The 22,321-nt window shown below is 40.5% G+C and overlaps 1 protein-coding gene across 4 annotated transcripts in view; it reads left to right on the top strand.

The window, feature by feature from the left end:
* Positions 1 to 22,321, top strand: part of LOC140718767 (zinc finger protein 280C-like) — a 121,897-nt gene that overhangs the window by 69,866 nt on the left and 29,710 nt on the right. For all 4 annotated transcript variants that reach the window (XM_073032895.1, XM_073032892.1, XM_073032893.1 and 1 more), the window contains 3 exons: positions 6,375 to 6,475; positions 8,321 to 8,467; positions 14,991 to 15,125. In XM_073032895.1, the coding sequence (XP_072888996.1) occupies positions 6,375 to 6,475; positions 8,321 to 8,467; positions 14,991 to 15,125 (383 nt within the window). The remainder of the gene's footprint in view (positions 1 to 6,374; positions 6,476 to 8,320; positions 8,468 to 14,990; positions 15,126 to 22,321) is intronic.

Below are 22,321 nucleotides of genomic sequence, written 5' to 3'. Positions count from 1 at the left end.
CAAAATCCCTGGATTTTATGTGAATGAAAAGTTGGAGGCTGAATACTTTTTCAAGGCACTGTTACAGCTATTTCTCAGATAATTTCTTTTCTTCCTCCCATTATCTGTCTTCTTGCTTTTCCAGTAAGTTTTGATGTAAGTTTAATTGTGAGGCATATTACAGTATGATGTAGCTGAGAAGACTTCATTGTTTCGGGAGTTTTCCATTGAAAAATATGAGGAATTAAATTTTGCCAATTTTAGATGTTTCCAAGTGGATAGGCTTTGACATAGGAAAAATATTAATACTTTCTATTCTTAAAGCTCGTTTAATTTCCTTGTAGATTATCTAATGATGGATTTTGTTTTTAGACAAAATGTTAAGATTTATCAGGTTTTCTTTAATGTGACTAGCACAAATTATCCGTGAAACTGAAAGTTTATATGTTTTGTATAGCATTCGTCCTTCATCATATGTATGTGTTTTTTTTTAATACCTTTTTTTATAGAAAGATTTCAAGGGGGATAATAATGTAACTTTAATAAACCACTCCACACTCTGACTTGTTAATGATGTGAGTCAATAGAAATTGATATTTATATTTGAAAAGTATGAATAAAAAAATACATTGTTCAATTCTGCTTTCCCACTTGATTGTTAAATACATTTCTGCAGTGCACTCACAATTTGCTATGTATTTTTTGTGAACTTCATTGTACAGCCACATAAATTCAGAGGTGGGGGAATACACTCAATTTCATGTGGGATTTTCTTCTGGAAATGGAATTATGACTAGATCTATAAAAGTAGATAATTTCTTTTGCAAAAAATATTTTCTAAATTATACAAACACAAGGAAATCTGCAGAGAAAAACACAAAATGCTGGCAGAACTCAGCAGGTCAGACAGCATCTATGGGAGGAGGTAGTGACGATGTTTCGGGCCAAAACCCGAAACCTCGTCACTACCTCCTCCCATAGATGCTGTCTGGCCTGCTGAGTTCTGCCAGCATTTTGTGTTTTCATTTATTTCCAGCATCTGCAGATTCACTCGTGTGCCTTTGAAATCTGCAGATGCTGGAAATTCAAGCAACACATACAAAATGCTGGTGGAACGCAGCAGGCCAGGCAGCATCTATAGGGAGAAGCACTGTCGACGTTTCAGGCCGAGACCCTTCGTCAGGACTAACTGAAGATAGTAAGGGATTTGAAAGTAGGAGGGGGAGGGGAAAATACGAAATGATAGGAAAAGACCGGAGGGGGTGGGGTGAAGCTGAGAGCCAGACAGGGGATTGGCAAAAGGGATACAGAGCTAGAGAAGGGAAAGGATCATGGGACGGGAGGCCTATGGAGAAAGAAAGGGGGATTGGGGGGGGGGGAGCACCAGAGGGAGATGGAGAACAGGCAGAGTGATGGGCAGAGAGAGAAAAAAAACTAAATATATCAGGGATGGGGTAAGAAGGGGAGGGGGGGCATTAACGGAAGTTAGAGAAGTCAGTATTCATGCCATCAAATTGGAGGCTACCCAGCCGGTATATAAGGTGTTGTTCCTCCAACCTGAGTGTGGCTTCATCTTGACAGTAGAGGAGGCCATGGATAGACATATCAGAATGGGAATGGGACGTAGAATTAAAATGTGTGGCCACTGGGAGATCCTGCTTTCTCTGGCGGACTGAGCGTAGGTGTTCAGCGAAACGGTCTCCCAGTCTGCGTCGGGTCTCAGCAATATATAAAAGGCCACACCGGGAGCCGTGACACAGTATACCACACCAGCCGACTCGCAGGTGAAGTGTCGCCTCACCTGGAAGGACTGTCTGGGGCCCTGAATGGTAGTGAGGGAGGAAGTGTAAGGGCAGGTGTAGCACTTGTTCTGCTTGCAAGGATAAGTGCCAGGAGGGAGATCGGTAGGAAGGGATGGGGGGGGAATGAATGGACAAGGGAGTCGCATAGGGAGTGATCCCTGTGGAAAGCAGAAAGGGGGAGGGAAAGATGTGCTTGCTAGTGGGATCCTGTTGGAGGTGGCGGAAGTTACGGAGAACTATACGTTGGATCCGGAGGCTGGTGGGGTGGTAGGTGAGGACAAGGGGAACCCTATCCCGAGTGGGGTGGTGGGTGGATGGGGTGAGGGCAGATGTGCGGGAAATGGGAGAGATACGTTTGAGAGCAGAGTTGATAGTGGAAGAAGGGAAGCCCTCCGTCTCCGCCACATCTGCTCTCAGGATGAGGTTTTTAATTCCAAGATGAAGGAGATGTCTTCCTTTTTTAAACTTGCCAACTTGATGGCATGAACATTGATTTCTCTAACTTCCGTTAATGCCCCATCTTCCTTCTTACCCCATCCCTGATATATTCAGTTTTTTTCTCTCTCTCTGCCCATCACTCTGCCTGTTCTTCATCTCCCTCTGGTGCTCCCCTCCCCCTTTCTTTCTCCCTAGGCCTCCCGTCCCATGATCCTTTCCCTTCTCTAGCTCTGTATCCCCTTTGCCAATCACCTGTCTGGCTCTCAGCTTCACCCCACCCCCTCCAGTCTTCTCCTATCATTTCACATTTTCCCCTCCCCCCCCCTCCTACTTTCAAATCTCTTAATATCTTTCCGTTCAGTTAGTCCTGACGAAGGGTCTCGGCCTGAAACGTCGACAGCACTTCTCCCTATAGGTGCTGCCTGGCCTGCTGCGTTCCACCACAATTTTGTGTGTGTTTCTAAATTATACTGTTTTTTATTTAAGTTACATTATCTTTTTAAAACCTGTCATCTGTTTATTATAAGGAAACTTGCTGTATTGTTAGAAGTAATATGGTTATATGGTTAATGTAGAATTTAGATTAATCTTTGGCTTGGATTTCCAGTGAGAAATAACTTGCAGTGCTTACTATTTAATGGAGGAAATCTAACTATACCTTTGGGAATATGCCAATACATATTTAAGCACAAAAGTCCAGAAGTATATGTAGATCTTTATCACTCCTCCACTCGTTCCAGTATTTTTCCAAAAAAAAAAACACATTTTGTAAAATATCAACAAATAACAAGCACCAGGAGATTCTGTTGGTGCTGGAAACGTTGCTTTGAAAATATGAAGTTTTGTCATATGGGGTATGAATGGGTTTTTAATAGCTTACTAAGCTTTAAAATTATGCTTTAATGATCTTTCTGGATTTTTATTTTTAGAACACTACAGCACAGTACAGGCCTTTCAGCACTCCATGTTGTGCCGACCCATATAATTCTAAAAAAAAGTACTAAACCCACAATACCCCATAACCCTTCATTTTTCTTTCACCCATGTGCCTGTCCAAGAGGCTCTTAAATACCCCTAATGTTTTAGCCTCCACCACCATCCCTGGCAAGTCATTCCAGGCACTCACAACCCTCTGTGTAAAACCCCTGATGTCTCCCCTAAACTTCCCTCCCTTAATTTTGTACATTTGCCCTCTGGTGTTTGCTATTGGTGCCCTGGTGCCCTATTACTTAAGAAATATTTATTTATATGTATTGCTCTATATTTCAAATTCCATGGTTTTTAAAAGTAACACCAAACACATCTTTACCTTCATCCTCTCTCATTCTGCAGGGATCACTCTCTGTGTGATTCCCTTGCCCATTCATCCCTCTCCTCCTGGCTCTTATCCCTGTAAGTGGTACAAATGCTAGACTTGCCCATTCACATTCTCCCTCACCACCATTCAGAGCCCCAAACAATTCACCTACAAGTCTCAAACAAGTGAAAGTCTGCAGATGCTAGAAATCCAAGCAACACATACAATGCTGGAGGAACTCAGCAGGCCAGGCAGCATCTGTGGAAAAGAGTAAACAGTTGACACTTTGGGCTGAGACCCTTCAGCAATATAATTGGTGGATAATCGTGAAATCTGTCTTGCTGGACACCAGAGTTCCTACAGACTATTGGAAAGAGCAACTTTGTGAGCAACTTTTAGGGTTAGCAGGAAACATTGCTTTATGTCTAATCTTAGAATATTAACTATAATTAAGCTGTCATTCTTAAGACATAAAAGGAAGAGTCTTGAGTCTACTATGTGATATGATTGTAGCTGAACTTGTAAATTTATTTTCTTACTGTATCTCAATTCTCGAGCTACTCAAAAATCTGTCATTGTCAGTTGTGACCATCCAATGTCATCTCAGGTTATGAATTTCAAAGATCCACAACTCTCTAAGTGAGAATTTATTTCTTCCTCTCCACTGTAAACAATCAGTCTTTTATCATGAACTACCCTCTAGTTCTCACCTTCTAGTCAGGGGAGCAGCTTCTTTATTTTTGCGATACAGCGCGAGCAGGCCCTTCAGGGTCTTTGAGCCAAGCGGCCCCAGCAACCCCACAACCCTGATTAACTGTAACCTCATCATGGAACAATTTACAATGAACTATTAACCTACCCACTGTGTCTTTGGACTGCAGGAGATAACCAGAGCACCTGGGGAAAACTCACGTATTCCACAGGAGGGCATACAGAGACTCCTTTCAGAACAGTGCCAGAATTGAAATCCGAAATCTCGAATGCCCTGAGCTGTAATAGTGTCGCACTAAACACTACGTTACCATTGCGTTCTTAGTAACTATCTGCCAAGGGCTTTGAGAATGTTATACATGTCAATCAAGTTTTCTGTTTCACATGAGTTAGAAACGATATGTGCATCTATAATGCAGCTACTACTGCTCAAATTATTTTCCGTATGCCAGTCTAAATAGAACAGTTAATTTTATTATTCCTGAAGTGCAGCTTTATTTGCACACTGCAACTTGGTTCTTTAAAATATTTCCAGATAGTTTGTTATAGGTTAAGAGGTTGCACAATAACAAATATATTCTTTGGTTAGAAACACAATCATTGCTGTTGAATGGAATATTATTTAAATGCACTGCAGATCTTTGAAGTTGGTTTTTATTACCCCAGGTTATTGAAAGGAACATAAAAATGGGAGTGTGAGATTGAGGTCAGAATCAACCGTGATAAAATTGTATAGTGGACAAGATCCAGCGGTGAAATAGCTAGTAGTTTGTATATTCTTAATTTTGTTGTGTTTTGGTTTAATATTTTGTTCTTCCTTGATCAATAATTTTATAAATAGTTCTTATATTGTTACACATCAAAAGGCTGAAGATTTAACATTCAAACATCATTATTTCCCCCATAATTCTCAACCTTGGCAAATCCTTTAATCAGTGTCAGTTTTCTCTTTCTGTGACATTTTCAAAAGATGAATAATTTCAGTATTTTTGCTGTGATTTTTATTTTGGAACATTTTACATTTTCACTGTTTAAAATTAAACTGGAAGTATATTTTTTAATGTCTTTAACATCACTTGTCAATTGGTGCTGATTGAAACAATTTCAGGAATAGGGAGGTTCTTTAGTTTTTGTGAATAGTTGCCACTATGATGATTCAAAAGTGATCGATGTAAATAACTGCTATAAAACTAATGTTGTCTGAAGAGACCTTCTGGGAGTGGTCAGTCATTTGCCGAAATCAAAGTAACATGAGCAAAATTAACAGTGTTATGTAAAATGATCACCCAGTGTTTATCTGCTTTCCCCTAATGTACAGGTAACCATATTCTTATGAGCAAATGCAGTATCCTAAATTGAAAGAAGTTTTTAAAAATTACTGTGTAATTTAGACTGAGATCACAAAATGAAAATAGATTGTTTTGTTTTATAAAATCATAATTCCACTGCCTGGTAAGAGAATTGGCATTAATAATGAGGATATACATAAGGCTTTATTAAATGATAAATAAGGAAGAGTGGGTGACTTATTGGTCTGATTTCTATGTTTTCAAATAATTGTTGCACAATAGACACCTACTGGTCAAACTAAATGCAAGATGAGGTAATAGATTACAGAATGGTGAACTAAGAAACTAGATTTTTTATCAGGAAATAAACAAAATGAAAATAAGACTTAATTCCAAGCTTGGGTACAAATGAACTCCGAAACTTCTGATAAAGCTAATTTCTGATGAAGTTGTTTGACATTATTAAAAAAAAGATAACTACATTTCTTAATATTTTGGGGAAAGACATCAAACATGAAAAGAGAAAATCTGACTGAAGTTAATTATACATCAGTTTATATGTTAATGGGAATAAGAATGCTACTTGCTTCACTTGCTCCCTTCCATCAGTTTTGGCACATAAATAAAATTAAATAAAGTACTGGAACAGTAAAGAATGTTACAATTTTCAAAAAATGCATGGTGTAAAAGGCATTTGAAAATTATTCTTTTAGTAAAGAACCCTTATTAAAGAAACATCTAAATGAGCTTATTTGTTCAGTCTACCTTATTTTATTGCATTAAAGTTAATAAGATGTAGAGTATTTGAAGAAACAAATAATAAGCAGATATAATTTTGTTTCTTGGTTGTTTTTTCAGCAATTTGCAAAATTTGTGAATTATCCTACGAATCTGAGCAAGTTCTTCTACAGCATATGAAAGACAATCATAAACCAGGGGAAATGCCATATGTTTGTCAGGTAATTTTATTTTTGATAACTGTAAATGATTTTTTTTGTTTAAAGAGGTTTCTGTTTAAAATTGCAAGCATTTTGCCTTAATTTTGGAATGAGTAATGATGACATTCAATTAATGGTACATTTTATCAAATTGAAAGTAAAACTCTTAACAGGAAATCCCATTTGATAAGCATTTACAAATACTTGAGTTATAATAAGTGGTGTAATATTGAAGTTCCAGCTCTTGACATTATGCGTGGCAGATGAGACCCTATTTTTAGTTGCAATTTAGTGGATATAGTCTATCATACTCCATCACAGGATAGATGTTTCCCCCTTTCTTACTCCTTTCTTCCTTCTCCCCCTCTCTCCCTTTCCCCCCTCTCCCCCTCTTCTCCCCCTCCGCTCCTCTCCCCCTACCCCCCCTCTCTGTAATTTTCTTAATTGATTTTTATTATGTATACTTAAGTACAATCATTAATCATTCAATCAAGATTTAAATTAATCAAATCTATCCTGTCAGTCTTTTATTATGAAATGTGTGCATGTGCCTATCCTTTTTGGATTTTGGGAGTTCATCTCTTAGTTTCACACAGTTAATTGTTGGCTTAGCTCTTTCAAGATCCCATTAGGTGCAGCTGCAGACACATTAACAACTACTTCTGGGTTAACAAGACATAGTGTACTTTCCATTTCAGTGATCCATGTGAAAGCACCTTATCCATTGAAGATTTTCTTAATTCTTCAGCTTCCATATTCCAACTAACATGTGTCCGTGTATGTGAGAATGGTGAACTCTCCTGGCACTAGGAAAATATGTCTATACATGTATTAATGATGATTCAAATTAGATCATAGGACATACAGTAGGAGCAGAATTAGGTAATTTGGCCATTCAGGTCTTTTCCGTTATTTCATCATTGCTGATTTATTATCCCTCTCAACCCCATTCTTCTGCCTTCTCCCTGTAACCTTTTATGCTCTTACTAATCAAGAACCCATCAACCTCTACTTTAAATATACCAAATGACTTGGCCTCAACAGCTGTCTGTGGCAATGAATTTTGCAGATTCACCACCCTCTGGCTAAATTCCTTCTCATCTCCATTCCCCCTATCTTAGAACTGTGCCTTCTGTCCTAGATTTCTCCCAGCGTCCTCTTAACATCCATTCTAACTAGGCCTTTCAACAATGAGATCACCCTCCCCCATTTTTCTAAATGACGGGGTGGGGGGGGGGAGTACAGGCCCAGAGCCATCAATCACACGTCATCACCTCATACGATAAGCCTTCATACCCAGAATCATTCTCATGAGCATCCTTTGAAATCTCTGGAATGTTAGCACATCCTTTGTAAAAGAAATGGCCTAAAACTGCTCACAATACTCTAAATGAGGCCTCACCAGTGCCATATAAAGCCTCAGCATTACATCCTTGCTTTTATATTCTAGTCCTCTGAAAATGAATGCTAACATTGCATTTGTCTTTCTCATCACCAACTCAACCTTCAAATGAAGCTTTAGGGAATCCTGCATGAGGGCTCCAAAGTTCCTTTGCACCACCACGGATCTTTGAATTTTCTCCCTGTTTGGAAAATAGTCCATGCTTTTATTCCTTCTACCAAAGTGCATGACCATGCACATGCTGACACTGTATTCCATCTGGCTAACTGGCCTACAATTTCCTTTCTACCACCTTCCTCCCTTCTTAAAGAGTGGAGTGATAGTTGCAATTTTCCAGTCCTCTAGAACCATTCCAGATTAGAGAAAGCAATCAAAATGAAGGCTAAAATGGATAAGTATAATCTGGTCAAATTAGACTTCACTTTATCTGACTGTGGTCTATTTTTCCATACTCCCACCTTTAGGTATGCAGTTACCGGTCATCAGTGTATTCAGATGTTGATAACCATTTCCGTGTTGCTCATGAAAATACCAAGCAGTTGCTCTGCCCATTTTGCCTTAAGGTCATTAAAAGTGGAAATGCTTATGTCCAGCATTACATGAGGCATCAGGTACAGTATTATTACTGATTTACATTGAATTTTGCAAATGGGTTTCTGCATAGTGCAGAAACAGGGCAACTCACTCAACAATATTATTAATGATCTTTACATGTACTATAAGATTTGTAATCACTTGGAGAAGCTTGAACAGCGAATAAGGTCAGTTGAGAAAATTTACTAAGTAAAAGAACGCTACTTTCATTGGATTTCAAAATGCATGACGAAGTGGTGGATATGAGGGAAGAATGGTACTTAAGTTTTTAAAAAAAAGTAGGTCAGTAATCAGTTACAACATTGTTGTTTTTGACATTCTTTGTTAGGTTTATTGAACATCTCAGTTTGTCATTGTCGGGGAGAAATCTATTTGTAGCTCATAGCTGAACAATTTGAATAGTCAGCATAACTAGAAACCCACTTAAAGACTGCTGCATTCAAGTTATCTCCCTTCTTTGAATAAATTGCACTTCATAAACTCTACACTAGTGGTCACCAACCTTTTTAAGCCCAAGATCCCCTACCTCGGCCTTAGTGAAGGGCAAGATCGACTCCAAATCAACTAGTTACATGCATGTGCACCAGGGCAGAAAAGACCAGAAGTAAAACCCCACAACCCGGAAGTAGAAATAATTTATGAACACCAGGGGTCACCACCCTTTTTTTTGGCACTGCGGACCGGTTTAATATTGACAATATTCTTACGGACCAGCTGACAGGGGTGGGTGGGGGGTGTTAAACACGACCGGAATACAGCAATACTCGAAGCAGGGTCCTTATGTCCAGTCTATTCCGCAATTTAGTGTACGTGGCTCTCAGCTGCTGTCCCGCTTGCTCATGTTTTTTCCGTCTTTAAGTGCAGGGTGCTTGGACTCAAGGTACCGAAGCAGTTTTGGGGGCTTCATTGCCTCATTAGACAGCCTCCGGGCCCGAGCTCCAGCCTCCTGCCCGCCGGCCGCCTTGGCCAAGCACAGCTGTTCCCGTGCCAGGGCCGCGGCGGTCGCAGTCTGGAGAGGGCGACCAACCGAGCGAGGAGTGCGATAAGGCGCACGTCCCCCCCGTCCCCCCCCCCCCCCCCCCACGGTAGGATCTATCGGCTGACAAAAGTTTGTTTCAGTAGATCGCAGCGAGGTAGCTGCCCTGCTGCTTATGAAACCCTGAGCCCAAATTAGGTCATCTGTGAATATTTTAGCACCGGGTTCCCCACGAACATTCAGTGTGCTAAACAGGTTTAGAGGCGGTGCCCATCTGTCTGCGTTCCAGGCCAGTAGCAGTGGTGGTACTCGCCGGCCGCATGAAGCGGCTGGTTACACGAGGCCAACCAGTGATCCCTGACGCGCTTGGGCAATGACCTCGCATGTATTCAAGTTCAACAATGGGCGTGACGGGGAATGAGGAAAGGTGCAGCTGACTCGTATCGTTTCCTCGCGGCCCAGTGGTTGGGGACACTAAAGTACACTGTAGTGCATGGTGGGGGAGCTACGCGCATGCACACTGGGCAGAATGAATGGAACTAAAACCCCACAACCCAGAAACAATCTCACAACAGTATTTGTGTATTTATTTTTCTTTTTTTTTTGGGATCTACTGGGGAAAGTCTCAAAGATCGACTAGTCAATCGCGGTTGACGGGTTGGCGACCACTACTCTACACCATTGAGAAATAGCCTACAGATATTGTGATCACATGTAAAGTTTCTATCAGTTCTGTTTATTGCTTGAATGCCAATAAAAATTGGACAAAAACAAATCATGTTTTGTGCTTAAACTGCACAAATTTACTTTGAACTTACAATATTACAGCTTAAACAGATTAGGAGAATGGGCAAGAGAGTGGCAAATGAAATACAATGTTGGAAAATGCATGGGCTTGCACTTTGGTAGTAGAAATACATGTGCAGATTATTTTCTAAATGGGGAGAAAATCCAAGAAATCCAAGATGCAAAGGGACTTGGGAGTCCTTGTGCAGAACAGCCTAAAGGTTAACATGCAGGTAGAGTCAATGGTGAGGAAGGCAAATGCAGTGCTAGCATTCTTTCAAGAGGTTTAGAATACAAGAGCAGGGATGTGATGCTGAGGCTTTATAAGGCACTGGTGAGGTGTCACCTTGAGTATCGTGAACAGTTTTGGGCCCCTCATCTTAGAAAAGATGTGCTGGCATTGGAGAGGGTCCAGAGTTGAAAGACTAGTCAGAGTAGATGTGGAAAGGATGTTTCCCATGGTGGGAAGTCTAGGACAAGAGGGCACATCCTCAGGATAGAGGGGCGCCATTTTAAACAGATGCAGAGAAATTTCTTTAGCCAGAGGGTGGTGAATTCGTGGAATTTGTTGCCACATGCAGCTGTGGAGGCAAGGTTGTTGGGTGTATTTAAGGCAGAGATTGATAGGTTCTTGATTGGACATGGAATCAAAGGTTATGGGGAGAAGGCTGGGAACAGGGGTTGAGGAGAAGAATAAAAAAGGATCAGCCATGATTGAATGGCAGAGCAGACTTGATGGGCCAGATCAATTCTGCTCTATACCTTACGGTCTTATATAATGGAAATTAAATTGAACTATAAAGAAATCTTATGGGATGCACAAAGCAGATAACATTAAAAAAACAATAGACAGGAGTAGGCCATTCGGCCCTTCTAGCCAGCACCGCCATTCACTGTGATCATGGCTGATCATACACAATCGGTACCCCGTTCCTGCCCTCTCCCCCATAGCCCTTGACCCCGCTATCTATAAGAGCTCTATCTAACTGTGTTTTGAAAGCATCCAGAGACTTGGCCTCCACTGCCTTCTGGGTCAGAGCATTCCACATATCCACCACTCTCTGGGTGAAAAAGTTTTTCCGCATCTCTGTTCTAAATGGCCTACCCTTATTCTTCAAATGTGGCCTCTAGTTCTGGACTAAAGTTGAAGATTACATGAAGTAGCTGATAATGAGCATTGTGGCGCAACTTGAGAGCGATAACTACCATTATGATAAATAATAACTTGCAGATTAACATTTTCCTTAAAATCCTGTCACCTGAGGTACTAATATCTTTAACCATTTTTCGGCAGTCTGAGGTACAGGAGCCTCAGGACCCACACCACCAGGTTTAGGAATAGTCATTACACATCAACCATTAGGCTCTTGAACCAGAGGGAAGAACATCACTTCCCCCCAACACTGAACTGTTCTCACAGCATTTGGACTCACTTTCAAGGATTCTTGATCTCATGTTCTCAATTTTTATCGCTTATTTATTTTTTATTATTTTGTTTTTTCTCCTCCTTTTGTATTTGCACAGTTTGTTGTCTTTTGCACATTGGTTGGTTGTATGTCCTGTGTGCGGTTTTTGATTGATTCTATTGTTTCTTTGTATTTACTGTGAATGCTTGCAAGAAAATGAATATGTACTTGATATAAAGATTGTAAAGTTATCAATTTTTTCCCCAATAAACATAATTTTACTCTGATGGGAAGTCAGTTATATTAATAATAAAGTTTTCTCTGTGCATATAAATTATAGCTTTCATTTGCAAGTTTGAGTTTATCTTAAACCAAAGGTGAAAAGTCAAGGCCCAGAAAGTAGAGCATAACCTAGGTTTAAAGAAGAAAAATAGAACCTGGGAATCAGTTTTTCAGCAATACCACCTTTCGGTCCATCTGAGTAGAATTCAAAATTTAAAGTGCATTTATTATCAAAGTATATATACAGTGCCTATAAAAAGTATTCGTAGAGTGGAAGTTTTCATGTTTTATTGTTTTACAACTTTGAATCACAGTAGATTTAATTTGGCTTTTTTGACACTGATCAACAGAAAAAGGCTTTTGTGTCAAAGTGAAAACAGATCTCTACAAAGTGATCTAAATTAATTACAAATATAAAACACAAAATATTTGATTACATTAGTATTCACCTCCCTGCCTTTAATATAACACTCCAAATCATCACTGGTGAAGCCAGTTGGTTTTAGAAGTCACATAATGGAGATTTGTTTTTAGAGACCTGTGTGCAGTCAAAGTGTTACAATTGATTGTAGTAAAAATATTTTTATTACACAATGAAGACAAAAGAACACTCTGCGAAAAGGTTTTTGAAAAGCACAAGTCAGGAGATGAATACAAGAAAATTTCCAAGTCTCTGAATATTCCTTGGAGTATAGTTAAATCAATCATCAAGAAATGGAAAGAATATTGCTCAACTGTAAATCTGCCTAGAGCAGGCCATTGTCAAAAACTGAGTGACTGTGCAAGAAGGGGACTAGTGAGGGAGGCCACCAAGAGACCTCTGACAACTCTGGAGGAGTTACAGGCTTCAGTGGCTGAGATGGGAGTGACTACATACAACAACATTTGCCTGGGTGCTTCACCAGTCACAGCTTTATGGGAGAGTGGCAAAGAGAAAGCTACTGTTCAAAAAAACACCTCACATGAAATCTTGGCTAGAGTTTGTGGGAGACTCTGAAGTCAGCTGGAAGAAGGTTCTATGGTCTGATGAAACCAAAATTGAGCTTTTTGGCCATCAGACTAAACGCTACACTGCACATCATCAAAAACGTACCATCCCTGCCATAAAGCATGGTGGCCCTGGAAGGCTTGTGAAGGTAGAGAGTAAAATGAATGCAGCAAAATACAGGGAAATCCTAGAGGAAAACCTGATGCAGTCTACAAGACCACTGCGACTTGAGAGAAGATTTGTTTCCAGCAAGACACTGATCCCAAGCATAAAGCCAAAGTTACACAGGAATGGTTTAAAAACCACAGAGTTAATGATGTGAAGTGGCCAAGTCAGAGTCCAGACTTCCATCCAATCGAGAAACTGGCTGGACTTGAAAAGGGCTGTTCACTCATGATCCCCATGCAGTCTGACAGAGGTTGAGCAGTTTTGCGAAGAAGAATGAGGAAAAATTGCAGTGTGCAAATGTGCAAAGCTGATAGAGACCTATCCACACAGACTCAAGGCTGTAATTGCTGCCAAAGGGGTATCTACTAAATACTGACTTGAAGGCAGTGAATACTTAATACGATCAATTATTTTGTGTTTGTAATTATTTTAAATCGCTATAGAGATCTTTCACTTTGACATGAAAGAGTCTTTTTCTGTTGACCAGTGTCAAAAAAAGCCAAATTAAATCCACTATGATTCAATGTTGTAAAACAATAAAACATGAAAACTTCCAAGGAGGGTGAATACTTTTTATGGGCACTGTATATCATCATATACTAGCATGATATTCTTTTTCTTGAAGGCACTTGCAATTGAACAATGAAATAAAATAGAATCAATGAAAAAGACTACATAGAAACAAAGACTGCAAACAGCCAATGTGCAAAAGAAGATCACTGTGCATAAATAAATAGACAGATGGATGGATGGATGGATAGATGGTGAGAGCATGAGTTGTTGACTCCTTGAAAGTAAGCCCATTGTGGAAACAGGTTAGAGTCGAAGCGAGGGAAGTTATCAATGCTGGTTCAGGAGTCTAATGATTATAAGATAATAACTGTTCCTGAACATGGTGGTGTGGGATCTTAAGGTTCCTGTACTCCCCTTGCTGATGACAGCAACAAGAGGTGAGCATGGCTCGGATAGTGGGAGTGTTTGATGATGGATGCTGCATTCTTGTGGCAATGCTTCTTGAGATTTACTCAATGGTGGGGAGGAATTTGCCTGTGTTGGACTGAGCAGTATCCACTACTTTTTGTAAGTTTTTCTATTCTTGGGCATTAGTGTTTCCATACCAGGCCATGATGCAACTAGTCAGAATATTTTCCACTGTGCATCTATATAAGTTTTTTAGATCTGAATCTGTGCAAACTTCTGATAAAATGAAGCACAGCTGCCCCTTCTTTGTAATGGCACTTACGTGCTGATCCCAGGATAGATCCTCTGATGTGATAACGCCAAAGAATTTTACATTACTGATCCTCTTTACCTATAATCTCCTAATGAGGATCAATTCATGGAACTTTGGTTTCTTCTTCTTTTAGTTAATCTACTCTTTGCTTTTACTGACATTGAGTGAAAGGGTGGTGGTTGTGGCACTGTTGAGCCAGATTTTCAGTCTCCCTCCTATATGCTATTTCTTCACCACCTTCGATTCAGCTAACAGCAGTGGTGTCATCAGCAAACTTAGGTATGGCATTGGAGCTGTATTTAGCCTCACGGTCATAAATATAAAGCAAGTAGAACAAGAGACTAAGCACCCATTCATATGGTGGTGGTGATTGTGGAGGAAGTGTTGTTACCAATCTGTACTAACTAGGGTCTGCAAGTGAGGAAATCGAGGATCCAGTTGGACATTGAAAACTTTGCCATGCTCCGAAAAATTAATTCAGAGCAGATAATTATAATAAGATTCAAGCTGAAAGGCACAAAAGTGCAGAAACTTCAAGATGATCTTGGGAATTTGAAATATTGAAGCAACTAAGCATTTTGTTTTTAAAAGTATCTTCTACCATGTTAAAATTATCTTCTAATTATCATTGTGTTGATTAGGTAAACTAGATTATTCTTGTACCTTCAAATGTTGTTTAAAATTTTAATATCTTGTCCAGAAAAAGGGAGTTTACCGTTGCAGCAAATGTAAGCTTCAGTTTCTAACCTGTAAAGAAAAGGTGGATCATAAGACTCAACACCATAGGACATTTCGAAAACCTATACAATTAGAAGGTCTACCTCCTGGCACAAAGGTAGGATTATTGCACTGATATGTCACGTATGTATTATGAATGTCACATTTATTTAATACTTGACAATTTCATAGCTTTTAAATTGTTTCATCATAACATTGTTTTGGTTAGTTTCATGATTATATGATTGATTTGTAATTCATAAAACAAAAGAGCAATTATTGGTGTTATTAAATCACCTGTGATACATAAAAACACTTGTAATTTGTACCCCTTATATTGATCTTTTATTGAAAAAGCTTATTTTAAATGGAGTAATCTTTTCTGCAGCCTGCATAGAGCTTGGGTAGCAGAGTAAGTTGCAGCCTTTTACAGCCAGTCTGTTGGAGGAATTCAGTGGGTTGAGCAGCATCTGTGGGGGTCAAAGGAATTGGTAATACTTTGGATCAAAACTTGCATCAAGACTGAGAGGGGAGATGGTCAGTTTAAAGGGGAGAAGTAAGTAATACTATAGAAGTCACAGGTGATTGTTGGACTGAGAAGGGGGAAAAAGATGATGGGTAGGTTGTAGAGGTGGAGATGGGAGATATTGGCAGGTGAATGATTGGTAGAGGCAGACAAAAGAGGCTAAGAAAAATGAAGGAAGATGTGAGGACGGGAGTGTGGAAATTGGAGACGGCTCCTAGGGGGAGATAAGCAAGAATACAAAGGGCTGACTACTAATGCTGGAGTCTGTTAAGTAAAGGAGGCTAGAATGAGAACACCATTGGGGAGAGGAGGGAGAGGGAGACAGAAATGGGTGATGGGGATTGGAGGAGGAGTATGTGGGAAAAGAACAAAAATGGAAGGACCGGAGGAGGATTGGAAGGAGAATAGGCTGACAAGCTGGAAAAGAAACAAAAAAAACCCCAGAAGGGAGGGTTACCTGAAATTCGAAAACTCGATGTTATGCCATTTGATTGTAAACTATCCAGGTGGAAAACAACGTGTCATTCTTCCATTTTGCATTGAGCTTCACCCTGATAGTGAAGGAGGCCAAGGATGGACATTTCACTGTGAGAATGGGAAGGGGGTTTGAAATGGCATGCAGCTGGGATTTTGAGATGGCCATTGTGGATAGAGCCTTTTTTAGCACCTTCACTGCCAGTAAAATCTGCTAATTTTGCTGTTGGTTCTCTGTCTTTACAACATTTGAGCTTTGTATTTGCATAGAATTACTTTACCCCCAGTAGATTGTTTTCTCAAGTTGTTTTTAATTTGTTTCCCCTATGTGTTTCTTTGTGTTAGATAGGAATGACTGATGCATTATGCCATTGACATGGATTATTATATTCATGGTCATCTTCCGCAATTGCTTTACATATTCACAGAAAGAAGTATCTGATTTATAAAGTTTAATGAAAATAAAATTGTAGATGTCCTTCGAGGTTGTTTTTGTCTATGTAACAGTTATGCATTGAGTTCCAGAATGGTGGGATGGTAATATCCCTATTTTACCCACGTATTTTAAATTGTCATTTCCAGCACTTTCCATTCTATGGAAGTTTCTTCCAAGTATTCAAGTACATTTATTATCAAAGAATGTATAAATTATACAACCCTGAGATTTGCTTGCTCACAGGTAGCCACAAAGCAAGAAAACCAAAATAACCCAATTAAAGAAATAAAGAATAAAAATGAAAATAAAAGATCAACAAGAGAAAGAAATCATGCGATCAACAGCACTCCAAACCAAAACTGAGTCTTCAGATCCGAACCCTGAAGTAGGCCCAAAGCCTTGCTTATCAGTGCATCACGTTAGTGAGAGCACAGCAGCAGAGGCAGTCTTCTTGCCATGGAGGTGACCATCACGGAGAATGAGTGAAATTGGCTCTCATCCCGACCAGTACCCTGTCTTTTCAGTCTCTCTGGGCCAGCAGTTAAATAGTCCAAACAATGGAACAGCGAAAGTCTCCAGCCCCCTGGAGAGAGGAGTGAAAATTGTGGAGAGTGAGCAAAATAGGCTCTTGCCTCTGATGTAGTCTGGCGCTTATATTGTCTAAACAGCATATCGTACCTCACACTAGGACCTGGGCACAGATGCCGCAAAAGGTTCTGGACCTAGACCACACCACCCAGTGATTCACTCCAGGCCCAGCCTGAAGCTATCCTTAAGCTCTTCAAATCAGCTTGGCACCCAGAGTGACCCAGCCTTGCACCTGGGCCAGTTGTTTGGCCTGTTGGAGTGTGCAGTGTGATTTAGAAAATGGCAATAAAACTTCTCTGGCTGAAAATTAAAAAACAGCAGATGATTGAAGTGTAAAATTAAAACAGACCAGGGCACTGGCTCAATGCAGTTGCGCGGCTCATTTATTTCCTCAGACCTTACTTACTTGACTTTCACATTTCAGTTTTTGATTGTAAGCGGGGAAAGAACACAGCCTGATGATCTGAATTTCCAAAATGTAGGCAATGGTTGGAGTAACTGGCATTTTTGGTTGTGTAGCAGTGGTTGGGATGTTTGGGCTTCTGATGAGACAGGAGATGTATTGATAGATTTGGCAGGACACTCTTGAAGTTGGCCTGGTTGAAGTCCTCAGCTCTGATGAACAAGGTTAATGAGGTGCATCATTTCAAGGATGTTGATAGCAGAATATAGTTCATCATATGTTGATAGGTTTATTGAGAAAGTAAGAAGGCATGGGATCCAAGGGGGCTTTGCTTTGTGGATCCAGAATTAGCTTGCCCACAGAAGGCAAAGAGTGGTTGTAGATGGGTCATATTCTGCACGGAGGTCGGTGACCAGTGGTGTTACTCAGGGATCTGTTCTGGGATCACTACTCTTCATGATTTTTATAAATGGCCTGAATGAGGAAGTGTAGGGATGGGTTAGTAAATTTGCTGATGACACAAGGTTGGAGGTGTTGTGGATAGTGTGGAGGGCTGTCAGATGTTACAGTGGGACATGGATAGAATGCAAAACTGGGCTGAGAAGTGGCAGATGGAGTTTAACTCAGATAAATGTGAGGTGGTTCATTTTGGTAGGTCAAATATGATGACAGAATATAGTATTAATGGTAAGACTCTTGGCAGTGTGGAGGATCAGTGGGATCTTGGGGTCCAAGTCCATAAGACACTCAAAGCAGCTGCGCAGGTTGACTGTAGTTAAGAAAGCATACGGTGCATTGGCTTTCATCAATTGTGGGATTGAGTTTAGGACCGAGAGGTAATGTTGCAGCTATATAGGACACTGGTCAGACCCCATTTGGAGTACTGTGCTCAGTTCTGGTCGCCTCACTACACGAAGGACATGGAAACCATAAAAAAAAGGTGCAGAGGAGATTTACAAGGATGTTGCCTGGATTGGGGAGCATGCCTTGTAAGAATAGGTTGTGTGAACTTGGCCTTTTTTCTTTGGAGCGATGGAGGATGAGAGGTGACCTAATAGAGGTGTACAAAATGATGAGAGGCATTGATTGTGTGGATAGTCAGAGGCTTTTTCCCAGGGCTGAAATGGCTAGCATGAGAGGGCACAGTTTTAAGGTGCTTGGAAGTAGGTACAGAGGAGATGTCAGGGGTAAGTTCTTTTTTACACAGAGAGTGGTGAGTGCATGGAATGGGCTGCCGGCGATGGTGGTGGAGATGGATATGATAGGATCTTTTGAGAGACTCCTGGACAGGTACATGGAGCTCAGAAAAATAGAGGGCTACAGGTAACCCTAGGTAATTTCTAAGGGAAGGACATGTTTAGCACAGCTTTCTGGGCCGAAGGGCCTGTATTGTGCTGTAGGTTTTCTATGTTTCTAATCATCAGTCTTCCTGGGATGGGAATATAAACTGCCAGTAGGATAGCCAAAGTAATGTCCTACAGCAGAGGAAAAACTGAACCAGTACTACAGATCTGAGCAATCTGATGTAGAGAGAGCAAATAAACTAAAGCTGTTGAACTTAATATTGAGATGGGAAGGTTGCAACATGCCCAGCTGGATAACATAGCACTGTTTCTCAAGCTCATGCTCACTATAGCAGTGCAGGAGACCATAGACAGTTCAGACTGGGGCTGGGAGAGAGAATTAAAATGGCAAACAACAGGAAGAAGGCCTTCTAGGCTGAACACAGGTGCTGTGCAAAGCAGTCACCCATACCCTGTTGGTTTTTCCTATGTAGTAGACTGAATACTGTATGCTAGTTGAAGAACTACAAGCGATTTACTGCTTTACCTATATTGTCATGGTCCCTGGATGGTGTGAATGGAAGTACAAGTGCTGCATCTCATTGCCATAAGCAGAGTAATAGTTGGTGGAAATGGAAGAGTAGACCATATAGTTGAAAGTAGGGTGAAGGGAAGATGTATTTACTTGTGGAATCCTGTTTAAGATGGTGGAAACTGCAAAAGATAGTATTTGAATGCAGATGGTGGCGCACTCAGACACAGTGGCCATCCAGGTCCAACCAACGGTATACTTGTTTGTTCTTAATACTTCTTTACTATCACAAGACACTGCTGCCTATTAAGAACATGGAGTACTGCATGTTACCCTATCATTGAGTTGTTTGACAGTGGAGAAGCTGGATTTGGTGCAGACTTAGTTGCCTTCTGCTGCACGAAGGTGTCAGAGTCAGTGTGTAGCCTTATAAATGGAGCAAGTGATTGCAAGACCCTATTTAACATTGGTAATGTAGAATGCTACACTGTGGAATGGTTCACTGGTTCATTGGAGAAACTGATGGCAGGGGAGCTGCGTGGCCTCGGTTGTAGAGTGGACTAGGCCCTCGTGCTGCGGGGTTTGTCTGTTGCAGCCCTCCAGGGGAATAGACGTTAGAAGTAGTGTAATGCAGCATCAATGCTGGGTTGTGGGCTGCTCCCTCCCTTCAGCACTGCCGTCTAGTGTTCGCTCAGTAAGAGACAAGCTGGATTGCATTCATCTGTGGCTGCACTAGTGCATGATGATAGGTCTCATGTGGGCTTGTTCTTGTAAATAATTTCCCAAACACCATCAATCTACAGGATATGACACTCAGGGTCTTGGGCTATAATATTACTTTTTGTGTGACTATATGTTTACTGCTGTCTTAATTATATGTGCTTTGTGCTGTATATGACTGTTGGTACAGTATTTTGCACCTTGGCCCTGCAGGGACGCTGTTTCGTTTGGGAATTTATGAATAGATAGAGAAATGTAGACTAGGGCAAGGACAGAAATTTTGGAAATAGTCAAGGGCTTAATCAACTGGTAGAAGAGAAGCTACACTTCAGGAAGCAAAAAAACATCATAAAGGCTCATCACCGGAGCAGATACAGTCAGGCCAGAGGAACTGGGAGAATACATAGGCTTTCTTACAAGAGGTAGAATGGCAGGAAGTTTTCTGGCTGGAAATGTATGCTGCTGTTGCTCAAGATGTCTCTGTTCTACGAAGTTGCATGATAGTGTCGGATTAAGTATTAATTGCTGCATGGCCTCTGTGACAAAACAACAGATAAACTCACGTGGTTTGAACCTGCATTGAGAATCTGAATTCAGATTTATTTGAGAGATCTGTAAATAATAGCAAGTATTTTTATGTATGTTAGCTGGAAATTGAATTTTCTGTAATTCTGGAATTAGATTACTAATATCCTTTGAAAAACAAAAATTTGTTTCTGCCCAGCTTGGCCTGTGTGTTAGACCAGTCTCAAATAGATTTCAAATTTCAAAGAATATTTATTATCTAAGTATGTATACCATATACAACCTTGAAATTCACCTTGCAAACAGCCAGAAAACAAGAAAGCACAATAGAATTGACGAGAAACCTCACACCACAAAGCTAGTCAGTGTGCAAAAAAGAAAGAACAAATCATATAAGCAATTTTTAAAGAAAGCAAACAAACAATCCACAGAACATGAACCACGGGGTCACCAAAAGTAAGTCCACAGCTGCGTAGCCATTTCAGTGTTGCAGCTGGTCCAGGAGTCCGATGGCTGCAGGCCGCAGCTGCAGAGTCAGTTCAGTGCTAAAGCAAGTCAAGCCTCCTGGCGTAATGAGCTGAATACCAGTCTGTCCTTCACCCTTGGCCTTGATGACTTAATCTTTTTAATCTGTCTTGGTTTGTTATCCACTTTCGGGCCCAGGACCTGCCACTTCAACCCAGCCTGAAGATTCCGTCTGGCTCCAATTCCGCTCCAGTAATCTGTCGCAGCCATACCTGCTTTCTTGAGAATCCAGTTCACTGAATATTTCAGGGAACCACAAAAACACCAAGTTGTACAGACAATTCAAACACACCTCTCAGTGGGAAATTACAGGCTGTGGATTGTAGTGATCATAGTCCTGAGAAAGTATATTTAGTAGAATTGTTAATAGTCTTGCTTGCTGCCAGCAAAGTGTTGCTGTGACTTGCCAGTGCCATCCTCGCACTCTATTTCTCACGTTGGAGGAATCTTAACTGGCTGCTGAAATAACCATACATTTGAATTGCATCAAACTGCTACCAGTCCAGGGAGAAGCCCTTACCATCAAATCTATCTCAATTTGTGCACAACTAACACTTAGAGTGAAGAAATAAAAAAATGTCATGGTAACTTTCATTTCCCAAGCCAGCTACAGTGGTGCTGGAAAGTTTGTAAACCATATAGATTTTTCTCTATTTCTGCATAAATATAACCTAAAATGTGATCAAATCTTCATGTAAATCCTAAAACTAGATAAAGAGAAACCAATTAAATAAATAACACAAAAAAGACATTATACTTGTTCATTTATTTATTGAGAAGAATGATCCAATATTACATGTATTTTTTTGGAAAAAGTATGTGAACCTCTGGGGTAATGCCTTCTACAAAAACTATTTGAAGTCAGGTGTTCCAATCAATGAGATAAGATTGGAAGTGTGGGTTGTAGAGGTGCTTTCAGTAACTGGTGTGAACCCCTTGTACAGCAATAACTTCAACCAGATGTTTCTGGTAACTGTTGATCAGTCCTGCACATCAGCTTGGAGGAATTTTAGGCCATTCCTCCTTACAAAATTGCTTTAACTCTGGGATATTGGTGGGCTTCCTGCATGAACTGCTTGCTTCAGGTGACGGACTGCTACCCTGACGTTCTCCCGTAAAATGTCCTGATAGTATTTTGAATTCAATCATTGCCTCAAGCCGTCCAGGCTCTGAGGCAGCAAAGCAACTCCAAACCATGATGCTCCTTCCGCTATGCTTTACATTTGGTATGAGGCTTTTGTGTTGGTATGTAGTGCACTTTTTCCTCCAAACATAGCAATGAGCATTTCTGCCAAAAAGTTC

Source organism: Hemitrygon akajei, chromosome 30, assembly GCF_048418815.1.
Source record: "Hemitrygon akajei chromosome 30, sHemAka1.3, whole genome shotgun sequence".
Classification (NCBI taxonomy): Eukaryota; Metazoa; Chordata; class Chondrichthyes; order Myliobatiformes; family Dasyatidae; genus Hemitrygon; species Hemitrygon akajei.
Note: the sequence above shows the minus strand (reverse complement) of the source record. Positions and strands in the feature narration are given on the sequence as shown.